The 15042-nt window shown below is 45.6% G+C and overlaps 1 protein-coding gene across 3 annotated transcripts in view; it reads right to left on the minus strand.

The window, feature by feature from the left end:
* Positions 1-1597: 1597 nt before the first annotated feature.
* Positions 1598-15042, minus strand: part of LOC6532312 (protein bric-a-brac 2) — a 28026-nt gene continuing 14581 nt past the window's right edge. For 2 of the 3 annotated variants that reach the window (XM_039374842.2, XM_039374843.2), the window contains exons 3-5: positions 5029-5107; positions 4531-4961; positions 1598-4094 (exon numbers count right to left, since the gene is read on the minus strand). In XM_039374842.2, the coding sequence (XP_039230776.1) occupies positions 3141-4094; positions 4531-4961; positions 5029-5107 (1464 nt within the window). In that variant the 3' untranslated portion in view covers positions 1598-3140. The remainder of the gene's footprint in view (positions 4095-4530; positions 4962-5028; positions 5108-15042) is intronic. The other variant, XM_002093036.4, reaches the window with a different exon arrangement.

Raw genomic sequence — 15042 nt, forward strand, 5'->3', positions numbered from 1 at the left:
ACCACTTGTCAAGATGGCTAACGGCAGAGTGGCTGCTAACTGTTGCAGGGAGTCGAGTGGGCGAGGGGCTGCCAAAGGAAAGGAAAGGAAAGGATACGGAAGGCAAGGAATGGAAAGGCAGCCAGCAACCGGCAAACCAACCAGCCAGGATTTTGGGCTACAAGCAGCCGCAAATGCTTAACTTCAGACACATCCAGAGGAGGAGGGGCTGCGAGGAGCCAGAAGTGAGGAGCTGGGGATCAAGGACGAGGACGAGGGCGAGGAATAGAAGCAAGACAGACAGCAGGCGGCAACCACAGGCGAATTGCTGGCAAGGACGAAGCGAAGGCAGCTGCCGTGGCTGGAAGGAAGTTGTTTATGGCTCGCATTCAAGGCTGTCCGAGAACGAGGACGAGGACGAGAATGAGACCCAGAACGAGACGAGACGAGACTCGACCCTTTGGCACTCCTGTTGCTCCTCTGCAGCCCCTGCAGCCCCAGTGGCCCCCGCCCCATTGGCCAATGCCCATTGCCCGACCACCAAGTGGGATTGTGTGGGTGTCTCACAAGATGAAAGCCACTTGCCATTCAGGACCAGTCGAGCGGCTGCCTTGCTCGTTGGCTCCGCCACACTGGCAGAAAAGTTGCTGCCCAAAGGGAGTTATATCTCACTTTCGTCTATGCTCAAAATTGGTGCAGTTACTCTGGTTTGAACAATTGAAAAGTAGCTAAATGCCAGGACTACTTGGATTGTAGCAATGAAATCTCTTTGTTAAACCTACTTCGAGTTTCTCTTAGTGCCGGCTTTGCTTGCTGCCCAAAGGGTGACCAGAAACAGAAACAGAAACAGACACAGAAACGCCAACTGCTCCGGAATGACCTTGAGCATTGCCACTGTGGTGTATTGTAGCTTGTCCCCGCTGCAAACGGAGTTTGGGAGCCCGTTTATCTGCAGTCCGCTTTTAAGGATGCCCGGGATGCTCGGCATGTTTCCGGGGGAGCAAAGGAGCAAATGAGCGGGGAGCGAGGGGCAAGGACCAAAGTCATGAGTCCTGCGAGCAGACCGAGTTTTGCATCAAGTGCAAAGTGATGTGTTAAGCTGTTAAGTGCCAAAGTAATTGTTTTCTTTCACCGACAACAGCAGCAGCAACAGCAACAACAAAGGGCGGCCATGACGTCGCTTTCACTTGCCACTTGACCTTGAAAGTCGCCTGTGTGTGCGTATAAGTGTGTGTGTGTGTGAGGGGGATGAAGTAGGCATTGTTGCGGAGTCGTTCGGCCCCAAGTTGCACTTGCTTCGAGGGGCATTAAGTGAATTATGTCTTCGCAATTGGGGCCAGCAGTTGGCTGGCAGAAAATGCATTTCCCCGAGGGGAGGGGAAGGGGAAGGGGTAAGGTCGAATTAAGTGCCTCAAAGTGCCTGCAAAGTCTTTCCCTTTCATTTCGCCAACTACAAATTGGGCAAAGAGTGTCCTTGTTCCTTCTTCGCATATGCATATAGCCAATTTATGGCTATATGTTCCATTACCTTTCTAAGTTTATGGAAGAAAGCTTGGCTTGTAGGTATACTTTCCCATCACCTTTCTCCATTTCCCCATAAATAAAACATCACAAGTGGTTAGTTGACATTTAGCTTTTCGATTCGCTTTTATTTTCTTTCTCTGTTTATTGTTGTATAATTTACGGATTAACTAAACTCAAGAATGCCTTGCGCATCTCTAGGGATAGGTAATAATAATAATAATAATAATCGTAATAATAGTTGTAATAATAATAGTTCACCCACGCAGTTCGGACAATACATATGCATATGCATATGCGTATGTGTATGCATATATCTGACAGTCGAGTGTGTGCCGTGTGCGTTGGTATTGTGTATCTGTGTGGTTGTTTACATAAAATTAGCACAAATTTAATGTGATGCTGCCTGCGTTGTTTGCCCATTCGTTCATTTACAATGCGATTACCATAGAAGAAGTGCTGCGAAGGGCTTTTTGGGGTAAGTCTAAGATTAAGTCGAAGCCTAAAGCTATGGAAATTTGTACATTATTTACATTTACAGTTACAGTTACAGTTACATTTGGAAATACCATTAATATAAGTTTATGTACGTGCGTGGTATGCACCTCTATCTGTGTGGCTTTATGTATCTAAAGTATTGCGTACATATATGTTATGTATGTATGTATGTATATATATAAAGTGGTGATTACCGACCGGATTTGACAACATTCAGTGTTTTGTATTTGAGGGCTATTCTAGGGTTAAGCTACATTTAAGAAATGCACAAGTCTCTAATCGTAACTTTTATGTTTACGTTTATTGTTAATCGTAATCCTATTTAATTATTATTATTTTCGCGTGGCAAAAAAGGCAATCAACGCAACGAGTTCTCTCGAAATAAATAAGACAAAGTACGAGATCCTATCCTTACAGGAAAGTTCCGAAGTATGTGTGTGTTTTGTGTGTGTGTTTGGTGTTTGGTGTTTTGGGGTGTGCTTTAATAATAGGTTAATACTTGATACCTCCCTCGATACACTCTAAAACTAGCCTAGGCATAAAAACCAGTTAGCAACTTCAACTAAGCACTAAACACTAAACACTAAAAACGTTGGGGTTCAAGTAGCAGTCCAAATATGTTTGTGGGTCTATGGTTTTCTTCCTTTGGGCTCTGGGTGGTTGCTTTTCCTTTTCCGATTTGCAATTGGGCCAAGTGTTCTGGGCCAAGTAATCTTTGGACTGTTTGGGCTATTTCTTGGGGAAAATAAATCGCATTTGCTGGGTTTTAGCGGCGTTAATTGATGTCATTAGAGTGAAATGTTCACTTTTATTCCACCTTTTCACTATTACTTGATAAGATAACGTGTACTTTATTTTATCAGTCACATTTTATATGAGCTGTTGGGCTTCCTACACAATTTTAGTTTCTTTTCCTATTTTAAAAGTGTTTTCACACAACAAAATCGCATGTAATGCTACGTATCTGCTTTGTGATATACATTTTGCACATTATAAAATTGAAATTGCTAGACCTTCAGTCCCGAAATCATAACTACTTACTCTTATCCAAGATTACTTAGCACCCCTCATGATATCATTTATTTGGTTACCTAATAACTGCCCCACCCCAGCGTGTGCGCTGCCACGCCCCTGCCCAGGATTCAATCCTCGTGCGGCAGTTCGGTGGCATGCTGCTGCTCCAGCTTGATCTTCATCAGCGGCGATTCCCGGATGGCGCCAGGAGGCGCATAGGCGGCCGCCGCAGCCGCTGCACTGGCGTCGGGATTGGCAAAGAGTTCACTCATGTCCTGGCCGGGTCCCGGGAAGAAGTCCTCGAAGCGCGGACTCTTGTTCACCGACTTCTGGAGCAGGCCGTTGGCGAAGGCCTCCAGGTCGATGCCGGCGGGCAGGCTCTCCAGGAAGCGCTTGTTGTAGGCACTCGCCTGATGTTTGGCATAGTGGGCGGCGGAGTACGGCGAGGCGGCTCCGGGTCTTTGGCTGGCGGTCAGGGACTTGGCGCTCCCAGAGCCGGAACTCGATCCCCGCGACTGGCTGCCATACTGGCGGGACAGCTCCCTCTCCCGCTCGCGCTCCCTATCGCGTTCCCGTTCGCGGGACAGCTCGCGGGCATAGGAAGCGGCACTGTTCGGCGCTGCGCCACCACTTCCTCCGCCGGATCCGCGGGAGGGCATCACGTTCAGCCCGGGAAGACCCATCAGGCCCAGGGCACTGAGGTCGGGCAGGTTCTCCGAACCCCTCCGATCCCCGCCCTGCTGCTGGTGCTTGGCCGCCGCCGCTGCCACGGCCGCCGCTGCGGATACCTGATCCTCGATCTCGGAGCGCTGCAGATAGGCCGGCGACTTGTACATGTTCATGGACTGGGCGTGGGGCGACTGCTGCTGGTGGTGCGAGGGCTGCTGCTGGTGGTGCGCCTGCTGCTGGTGGTGCTGCTGCTGTTGCTGCTGCTGCGAGAGGATCTGCCTTCGCAGCGTCTCCGTCATGGAACTCAGCGGACTGCCCGCGTCCGGCGGAGCCAGTGCAGCATTCTGGGCCGCCAGCTTCGCGGCCGCCGCACTGTGATAGCCATTCGTGGTGGTGCCTCCTCCAATGTAGGTCTGCAAGTAGCAAGGAAAAGAGGGGAGAGGCAAAAATAGTGGGTTAGAATCGAATAATGCTGGGCACACGATATAAGCTATTTGAATTGAAATAAGAAAACAATGCAAATAAACAAAATAGTGGGTTACAATCGGATCAGCCAGAAATTGCTGGCAATAAGAAGTCGATTGCCAGCTCATGCACTGAAATCAGACCTTGGCGCCTCTAAAATAATATAATAACACTTTTGTTTACGCAAAGCAAATTCCACCTGGCTATTCATTCTTGCCATTGGGAAATGTTTATTATTATGAAGTTAATTCAAACAGCATTTCATAGTCTTATAAAAAGACGGCCAAGGAAATTCGCCACTATAATAAGTAGGCTAATCTCTTCAATACCAAAGATACATACATATGTATATATAGTTAAGATATAATATTGAGAAGTACTTACACCATGGGCCTGTCCATTGGCGTACTGGTGGGCGCTCATGTCCTCCTTGATCTCGCGATAGTCCCGGAACACCACCGCCTTGATGACGCTCCTGATGAGCTCCTCTGGCCACATGCCCAGCAGGATCCTCTGCGGACGACCACGGGCCTTTGGACGCGGATCAGCGCCGCCATCCAGCGAGGGACCGAGCATGTTGTGCACCCGATTGGCGTACAGGACGAAGGTGGGATAGGGTATGTCGAACTTGCGGGCGGCCTGCGAGAGGGAGAGACCCTCCTTGAGGACACTGAAGATGGCCTCGGCCATGGCCTCGGGTCGCCAGGACTTCAGTGGGCCTCGCTCGCGGAACCTGAGCTGCTGCACCAGGTTCTGCTGATTGGTGTTCCAGCACTTTTGCCACATGGACTGCAGCTGGTACTGGTAGCTGTCTGCTGGAAGACACGTCACGTGGACATTATGAAAAGGCTGCAATGGAATCGGCTTAGAGCTGGAACTTACCCGCCACAGAAGCTGCTCCAGTTGCCGCAGCTGCCGCACCCATCCAGCCACCGTGGCCGCCACTCTCGATCATCTTGGCCTGCAAAGAGGGATTCAAATGGAACAGAGTTAGTCGGGCTATTATGCACTGATATATACTATATAGACTTAAGGCTAATAATCATCCACTGTGCTGGAAGTTGCAATGGCAAAATATTCCACAGCCATAACCTTTTGCATTTCCTACTTCCTACTTTTAAATAATTAGCCAACTTTGCATAGCAGTAGCTTGTATCTTGCGAGTCGGCAAAGAAAACCGGGCCGAATCGCTAGTTTTTCCACCTCGGCTCACTTTGGGCCCTGTGACATTTGCACACGAATTGTGGCTGGCCGTAAAAGTTTATGATTGCCATAAATGTGGCGTTTGCATTTTCGTATGCAAAAGGAGTTGCGGGGCGGGGCGGGGAGGAGTTGCCATCGAAGGCAAATTAGTATACAAAGTGGGGCCATCCCGACCCCATTGTCTTGGCGGCTTTTTTTTTTAACGGCCCAAAGGCTTTGACTCGGCTTCACCTAGCGAGTAGGGCACAAAAAGCCATTTATTTATTGCCGTTATTAGGAATTCAGGGGAATCCGCTGTGCCGCCTAATTGAGCCCGCCTTTAACCCTTTCGGTTTCGGCCTCACTAATCAGTGGCCGCGGCTCCAAACGCTGGCCATCTAGGGGTTAACCGGGAGCTGGCCAACACACTAAAGTCCAAATGAAGAGAATCCCCATTTTATTTCGCCTTTTTTTCAGGTTTTTTTCTGTTTTTTTTCTGCTCTGGCGTTCACTTCGCGGAGGCATAGGAAAAGTTAAATTGATGCACGTTTCGTGCCTCCGAAACTGCGGCTCTGGCCATAAAGCCTTCCTTTTGGCCAGCTTGCCGGCTTGCCAGTTGGCCAGTAGCTGGCCACGCCCCCTCTGCGCACGTAGCCATGCATTTTATATGCAGGGGCGTAATACAAATTATGTGCAGCGAGCATGGGCAGAGCAAAAAAACTATATACACACATAGGTAGAAAAAGATGAAGTGCAAAACAAAGCGGTGGAAAAAATGCAGCGCATAAAGAGAACATATAATGCAAGTCTTAAATATTTGAGGAGTAGGCGCCGAAGAACCGAACTGAACACCGAACACTAAACTGGAAAAACTCCACATTGTGGCTGCCAAGGAAAAGGTCATAAAACGTATGAATAATTGAAATTGAAAAGTCGGAAGCGTTTTTTACATTTTTACATTTTTACTGGCAGTTTTACTGTGGCCGTAAGTGTAACAAATGCGGCCGTGCTGCAAACAAAATGGCGCTAAAAATGCTATTTTATGTAAAACACTTTGTTAATGACGCCACCGCTTTTGTTTTTAGGGTGTGAGCTGACTTATGGCGGTCAGTGTGGGCGGTGAATGTGGGATAACTAATATGAATTGAATAAGAAATTTATTGGATTTAGCCGATAATTGTACATGACTTTTATTATGCAAAATCCCCTTAGATAGAAAACCTGATTACATTGTTGCGCAGTAATCTAATATTTTCTTACAATGTATGGATCGTAAAGTGCCCCTTCTGCGGCATTTGGCGGGGATTAGTCAAGCCCCTGTCAGCCATTCATGCAACTCATATAATAAAATATTACGAGCGCTGCTCGAAAATGTTTAATTAATTAAATTTCCAATTCCCCTTGGCTGGCAACAACAAATGGCATTCCCCTTACTCCCCTTTCCCCCTTGGTAGCCCCGCCCCCCTCCGCGGCGCCACTGGCTCAACAAAAACAAATTTGAAGTGTGCGCGCATTCAACTTTCTTTCAACTCATTTAATTTAATTTGCGGCGCTGCCGCTGCTGCTGCTGCTTCTTCTTCCGCTGCTTGTTCTTGTTCTTCTTCTTCTTCTGCTACTTCTACTGCCTCCCCTTGCTCTTCCTCTTGCCAATTACTCATCGTGTGCACGCCCCATTCACATAATAATTTATTTAATTAACTTTTCCGCTGCTACAAATTTCTATAAAAATTTATTGATTTTTGTTTGGCCCCAAGAAAATATTTTTCGTGCCCCAACGCTTTCAATACTTTTTTATTTGCCACCCACACTTGCAGATCTCACTATATACATACATACATCCATATATATACATATGTATGTATGTATATATTTGTGTATATGGATTGCTATAACTTTGTGTGTGTCTGTTGGCAATAAAATATAAATTTATAACACGCCCTCACACTCGCATTGCCATCAATCCGAATGCATAGACTAACCCCTTCCGCCCCCCGCCTTTCAACAGCCTTCAAGTTTTCACTACATCGCGGGTTAACCCTCGACCCCCCATTACCCCCACTATCCCCACTGCCCCCCCTCCCGCGACTGTAATACCCCTTGGATTCTAATGCAATTTTAATTTTATTTTTCAAGCGCGCACATAAACTCAGCTACCGCCCCCGCCCCGCCCGCTGGAAAAGCACTAAAACTACACCACTTTCCCCATTTCCCGGCCATGTCCTTTATCCTTAACCCCCCCTTTAACCCCCTCCCCCCCTCACACTCCTGCTCGCCTTACAACTTTTGCTGTAGTGCTGCTCCTCCTGCCGTTTTTGCCGTGTATATTTCTTATATTATATAACACTTTATTTATTATTCATTTTCGATTCGTGTTCCACCGTGGTGGCGTCTCAAGTTTGTTATTTCTCTTGTCTGCAACTTGCTCACCACAAGACCCCCCTACCCACTCCCCACATCCCCCCATTTCCGTGCCCCGCCCTTAACCCTCGAAAGCCCCCGTGCGTCACAACTAGCAGGAACTGTGCGATTTCCTCGCTTTCCTCCGCTTTGTGGGGCAGCTTTTACTTTTCCTGGGCGCCTGGTCGCTTTTAGCCTTCACTATTACTACTGCCAACTAGTTTTCTCTCTCTGGCGCTCGCTTTTCCGCACTTCCGCATTGCCACTCTCTTCTTTTGGCTCTCGTTCATTCACTTATCTCTGCTTCCCAGCCAGGCGCACGCATGCCACCCACTTTTCCACCCACTTTTCCGACCACCCATTTTCCGGCAACCTTGTCTCTTGAAACACCTACTGCTGGAAATTATACCCAAAATCGAGCCTTCTCTTCAGAATGTTTTGTTTATATTCCACATAGTAGAATGAATTTCTCGTCATTTGGACAATTGGTGTGGTATTTCTCTCGGTGTAACCGCACCTTGTTTCTGCTCTGCTGTTCTGCTGCCCGATGCCATTCATTAATTTTCTAAGACGCCGAGAATAATTCATTTAAGAGCAAAGACCCCGGAGACTACAATTATCGGTGCTCCGGACTGACACTTTTCATCGGGGATCCGCGAATCGATTTGCATTTTTATAAATCCCTTTTCCCCGCCCGAATTTCTAATGACCGCGAAAAACAGGACACCCAGCTCAGGTTCAGGTTCCTTGGCTCCTTGTTGCCTCTTTGCCTTTTTTGCCTGCCGCAAGACAAAAGCAAAAACATCGACGGCGGCGGCAACTAAATATTTAATAGTATTTTATTGCACGAATTTCACATAAAATATGCATATTGGCCCAATGCATTATTCATGCGAATAATGTGGAAAACACATTTCGCGAGGCGGGGAAAGCTACTGTCTCTGTGTGTGAGTGTGTGTGTGTGGAGTACATAGATACTTCTTGGGTACGGTATCTGGTTTCTTTGCATGCATACATACATAGCGGAATATAGGAGTATAGGAATAGCAATATAATGAAATGCAAGAGGGCCAAACAACAATAAACAATTGCAAGTCCAAGGAATTGCAGGGCCACAATAATTGTAGCAATCATAAAAGCCAAGTGCGAGTGCATGAAGCTCGCTGCCACTTCAAATCCCCCGCTGAAAGTTGGTAGCAACTACTACAACTCGCCACACAACAATGGCAACAATAATTTAAATGTAATAAATAATTATACGCCAAGTGTTGAGTGCAACGTGCATTGAGGTGTGTCAAGTTGCCGACTGACTAGCCAACTGGCAGCGGAACAGCAAAACAGCAAAACAACAAAACTGCAGAACAGCAAAACGGCAACACAGCAGAAATGGCTATAAAACATTCAAATGGGCCGCCGACTTCTTTGCGACCCTCGAACTGGAAACTGCCGCGATCTGAGGCACCCTTCGACCCCCCTTTTCACCGCCACCCCTGGCGTTGCCCTCATTGCTGACCCCTCCCAAAAAGCTGTCTTGCTCGGCTGTCCTGCGAACTCGGACTTTGCGAGGGTCCAGTTCTGGCAGAGATGCCCGCGTGACACGATTGCCATGCATAATCTAGAAATAACTATATGCTTAACTCTGGTCTTGCAACATATATAACTTAATTTATGTATTTAAATCAGGCAGTAAAAACTCTTGTTTTTTCAATGGTATTTCTACCCACACTGTCATTTCTAAGGACCTGCGGGTTGTGTTCATGTGTTTTGGCTGGCATTTGTGGGCAGTTCGACCCTGGCTTTTGCCGTATTTACTTGAGCTTTGGCCGACATTGTTATGGTTGTGCAGTTGTCGAGCAATTGTGAGTTCTGCAGTCGTTGCTCATGTAATTTCTGTTGGCTGGCAACGGCGTTGGCCAGGTAAAAATTAACCTCTTGCAAATAGTAATTTATTGTTTTTAGCATAGTGGATAATGAGGCTACGTCGCCAGAACATCTTCTCCCCGCCGCTCCACGAAGCCAGCGCATTGTTGGCTGGCTGGATGTAAAGGATATATAGTGGATGTAGTGGATGTAAAGTAATGACCTGCGACTGGACGTGGAGCCTTGCGTGTCCTTTGAGCTGATTGAAAGCGCGCTTTCACTGGAGCAGAGCAAAGGGTGGTAAGGAAAGTAAGGGTGCTGAGGTTCTGAGGAGAAAGTCTACAAAGTGTTAAAACGGCTGCACACAGTCATTAAATATTAAACTTGTATAAGCTGGCCAGACTAGAGCGGAGAAGCGGAAAACACGCCTCTGCCATCATCAGAAGCCGGCGAGGAGAAGAAAGGCTCTGGCTGGGTAATTATTCATGGGCGCGCAAATCTCGCAAGTTTAAATAAAAAGAAAAGCCAGGAAGCGAAAATCCGACTCCGGTCAAGCGCTCGAATGTATGCTACGCTTTCGTTTCTCAATCGAATGGCTCAGGGGCAAAAACTGCGGCCACTGCAACGGCAAATGCATCTGAAATGCTGCTCCAAAGGGTTTGGGTGACGGGGGATGGGGAGGGGGTAGCCTGAAACGCACTGCAAAGCCTTGAAATAATATTTAATATTTAGAGAGACATAAATATTAAATGAGTGCAAAGCTATGCAAAAAGGTAGCACAACTTTTGCAACCTCGCAACTCGCCATTCGGCCATATAAAGCTAGAATTACAGCTAACATTCCGCCATTATTTTGCGAGGTGTGTGGGGTATGATGGGCTGCTCAAGGTGGTGGAAGGGTGTGACTGAATGATTGTTTTAATTAGTCGTATTTAGTTACTAAAGGGGTTATTTAAAACCATTAATTTATGAATAACATTTATGCTTTCCAAACTCAAATACCCCTTATATGTACGTATTCAAATTGAAAGAAGAAAGCTTCCTGCACCATTGCTTTCGTACTTTCTTGTTGGGTATTTCCTCGTCGATCATTTGTATCAGCTTCTTTTGCTTTGAGGCGGAAAACTGCAACTATTTTGCAGCCGTGGCACGCTTTTCTTTGCTCTTGGGCCGCAGTTTTTCCATTTGATACTTTGGGGAGTCGGGCAGAGGGCCTCCATCTCCACCTCCACCTCCGCCTCCACCCCCGCCATCCCCCTGGCTTTTCCTGCTTTCCGAACTCTGAGCCGCGTCGAACATCGCCGGCGCATACGAAGTCTTATGAAATATGCACGGCCTGTGTAATTTCTTATTTAAAATGCCATTAAATTTTTTGAATAGCATAGAGAGGCGCTGCGCCGCCCACTGTCTAAAAACAGAGCGCAGCCTGCACTCGGGCACCGGGGTCCTGGGCAAATAGAGGCCCGTGGACCCCCGAAACCCCCTTAACCCCCTTAACCCCCTCCATGCCAAACGTACATGTGTGTGTGTGTGGGGGCCCAGGTTAGACAAATATGGTTTGGTCTGGGCTTTGGCTGCTGTTTGAGTTGCAGGCCATGGGGGAGTAGAGTCGGATCGCTCCAAAACGAAACTCAAATGAACTCGGCTGGAAGCGGGGCGAGTGGAGGAGACTGGAGCTGCGAGTCCAAAGTCGGGCAACTTTTAAAATGCATATTTGATTGTTTTTTCTACGATCCCCCGAATGGGGCTGCCAAAGAGTGGAGCCTACGGAAGGCCAGAGCTCCGGAGGCATGTAGGTGTAATTAATACAAATCGGGGATAAAAACCAATCGGAGTGGGGCCTCATTAAGGTCCAGTGGACAGATGTCCTGGACTTCTAAATCTTTCATGAGGTGCACTTCAAACACGAGCTGATGCATTAAGTGCATATAAAAAGCATATAAATAAAGTCCTATTCATTTTAGAGACTAAATATTCGATTGAGAGAGCTTAGTGTCAGTTGAGGAGTAAATACTATTTATTGAGATATATTTATCCAGCTTTTTTCTGGCAGTGCAGCTAACTCCTCTACATTTATATTATTCCAACTTATTTCTAATGCCCTTTTCCGTTGACCTGTCAAACGTTCGTCCACTCCAAATGCATTTGTATCTGCATCTGTGCTTGTATCTCTAACTGTATCTCTATCTGTATCTGAATCTGGAAACGTACCTGCAAATGTATCTGCAACTGGCGCTGCGGCGATTGTTTTCATATTCAATTCTGTATCTAAATCCGTGCAGCTGCGAGTGTGTGGGCAACACCTTTATTAGTCAGCCATAATATTGATTTAGTCGAGCGCTGTCTGCTCAAGATAATTATTATAGTCGAGGACTAAGTGTGTGCGTGTGTGTTTGTGTGTGCACTCGAGACCATTACATATGTAAATACACACACAAAGACATAGACACGCAGGCACACGCAAGCAAACAAGGAGCAGCTGAGATTGCAGTTGCAATTGATTTGCAATTGCAGTCTGCGGACGGTGAAAATAATTCGCAACACACACGGATTAAATTTGCATTAGGACCTCTGGCAATTAGCGGATCTCCACTCCACTCCACACCACTCCACTGCACTCCATTCTACGGAGAATCCAATCGGAGAAGCGGAGGCTTTGACTCGGGCTTAGCACACAGGCTTAAGTCGGCGCATCCTTTGTTGGATCAGCCCACAAATGCCAGGAGCATCTAGCCAGATATCCAGATATCCAGTTATCAGGATATTCGGACCTACTCAGAGGCACTCTTTCATGGAACCTCGTGATTATCCGCTGTGAGGGAAATATATAATCATTTCTGAACTCTAATAATGCCCACTCGCACATCTCGGATTTGCTTTTCAATTGTTTTTTAGGGGGGAAAATGGGGGGATTGGAAAGCCAAAGTAGTGTGTAGTGTGTAGTGTTCGGCTCGCAAAAAGCTGCGTCACTTTTATTTGTTTCGCTTGAAGTGCAGGAAATTGTCTGTAGCCCATTTAAAAATAAACAACAATAAAATAAATAATTAAGAAATACGCTTTCTGCGTTTAATTATAAACAAAACGGCAGCGGCGGCCACATTGTTGTGAAATGAATTTGCTCGCTAAGGAAAGGCAGCGCTGCGAAAATGAAATAATAAAACGGGCATTACATAAACGCTCGAAATAAATATTAAACGCCAGTGTATTTGAATTTAAGTGAATCATTTCCAATGGCAGCAGCAGCCAAAAGAAGCAGCATTTTTCGGAGGCAACACGCGCAACGCAAATTAATAAAATAAATAACTGCCAAACTAGATTTTTATTTATTTGCGGTATTTATTTTTGGCCTCGCTGGCAGAAATAAATCAAACTGGACGCGAATCCGAACGTAAAACTTTCGATTGCACCGAGAGAAATAATTAACTGGTGATTGGATTAACAAAAAAAAACAATCATTCATGTGCATAAAAATCAAATATCAGAACTAAACACTTTCATATTTCTGTTGCTAAATATTGATAAAATATTTTTAAAAATGTTAGATATTTTTCTGAGTGCACCAACAGATTTCCCAAGTATGCCCTCCGTTTGGGGGCGTGGCAGGCCGCATAGTTGGCTTTAGAAATTTACACGACCCCCATTGTCGAAATGCGTGGCCGAGCATTTTAGCAGTCGCGCCTGCGATGTTTGCTCTTTGAATATCCGTTTTATTTGTGTTTTGATGTGTATTTATATATTTTTATTTATTTAACATCGTTTTTTCAACAAGCGCCCAAAAACGCTTCTCGATTGTTTTTAGTATCTGATTTTTTATTTACTTTTAATGAGTCGCCCGCCGCGCGGAAATTTCGGATGCTGCCGCGGCCCACTAAAAGTTTTCCTTATTTATGTGTGGTTGCTTGGGTTACTGAATAGAAAATTCAAATATTCAAATGGATCGCAGGAAGTTGGCCGATTTCAATTGGCCTGCCTTTTGTCTTTTCCATTCCCCCACTGGCCAAGATGTCTTACGTTTATTTTCCTTATAAAGTTGTGTATTTTTACGGCACGCAAATGACTGACAATGAAAGCGTCAAAGGCGGCCGGCAGTTAAGTTGGCTGTAAAAGCGATAAAAAGAATAATGCATAAAAAGTTGCTTATAAACTCGACCCAGCTTAACCCTTAGCTGGTGCTCGGGGGCGCAGGCAGTTACCTTTCTAGAGGGTACTCTCCCCGTCGAGCTCTTGCGCTCGAATAAAACAAATGGGAACTCTGACTTATCTGCAGTTCGCAGCTTCCAGTAATATATTTAAATTTATCATTGTATCTTTATATCTTTGTATGTTTGTATTTCTGTATCTTTGTATCTTCGTCTTCGTCTGCGTTTGACTGCCACATTCACATTCGAAATTGACTTATTAATTAATTTATGCAGACACGTTTTAGTTTTATTATTATTAAATTCGTGTAATTTGCTCTGAGGAGTACCTCTTAACCTGAGGTTGGGCATTTTGGACCACCTGTTGGCAGGTGGATTAGGCGACGATTCCGCCAGATTACTGGGTAACTCATAGTTCAAGTCGATCGCTGTGAATGGGTTTATCACTTTGTTTCACAAGAAACTTTTGTGCTGCCATTGGATTATGTCTTTTCTGGCCATTGGGCATAAATTATTCGAATTAGTGTTTTTCTTTTCGTTTATATTGAGATATTCGCTTGTTTCCCTACTTTTTGTGCGAGTATTTATTTTTGTAGGCTCATCGGACAATGTTTGTGATTTGATTTGATTTGATTTTATGTGGGTCTATGCGACTATGTGACTATGTGAGCGTTCGGAATTTAAATAAATTAAATTTTATTAGTTAAAATTGACGAGAAATATGCCGCGCTCAATGGCAATAACAAACAAGATAGTTTTGATTAATAAATGCGCCATCCACGAGTTTGCTGTATACATCCATGTGTACATCCATGAGTTTATGATGTAGCCAGCTGGCCAAGATGGATTTTATTATGATGGCGTTGGCTTCGGGGAGGTTCGTTCTTTGATATTGCGCACAAAACACATTTTGTATACACTTTTATTATTTTATTATTACGATGAATGCATGAATGTTTATTATTGTCGCGTCACGCGGCCCCCAAAACACCAAAACCGCCAAAAAGAGTGGGGCAAACAAGGGTTAAGCCGTTCAGGGTTCGGGGCTCCAACTATTGTTCAGCTACATTATTTTCCAAAGGGGCTTTCGTGCAGACAATTGAAATGCTTTCATTTAGCCTTTTAAATGATGATGTTGTCTTGGATGAGGAGCTCGTTTTTGGTATTTCGCTTTTTTGGTTTTTTGGTTTTTGGGAGCTCATTAGGTCGCTGGCCCCCGGAGAGTTGTATAATTAGCTGCCCAAAAGAGCCGTTTTTGAGTCTTTAATCGTAAATAGTTCCTAGAGCGAATCCATCAGAGTACGAGTGGTACGAGTATT

The sequence above is a fragment of the Drosophila yakuba genome, chromosome 3L (genome assembly GCF_016746365.2).
Source record: "Drosophila yakuba strain Tai18E2 chromosome 3L, Prin_Dyak_Tai18E2_2.1, whole genome shotgun sequence".
Lineage (NCBI taxonomy): Eukaryota > Metazoa > Arthropoda > Insecta > Diptera > Drosophilidae > Drosophila > Drosophila yakuba.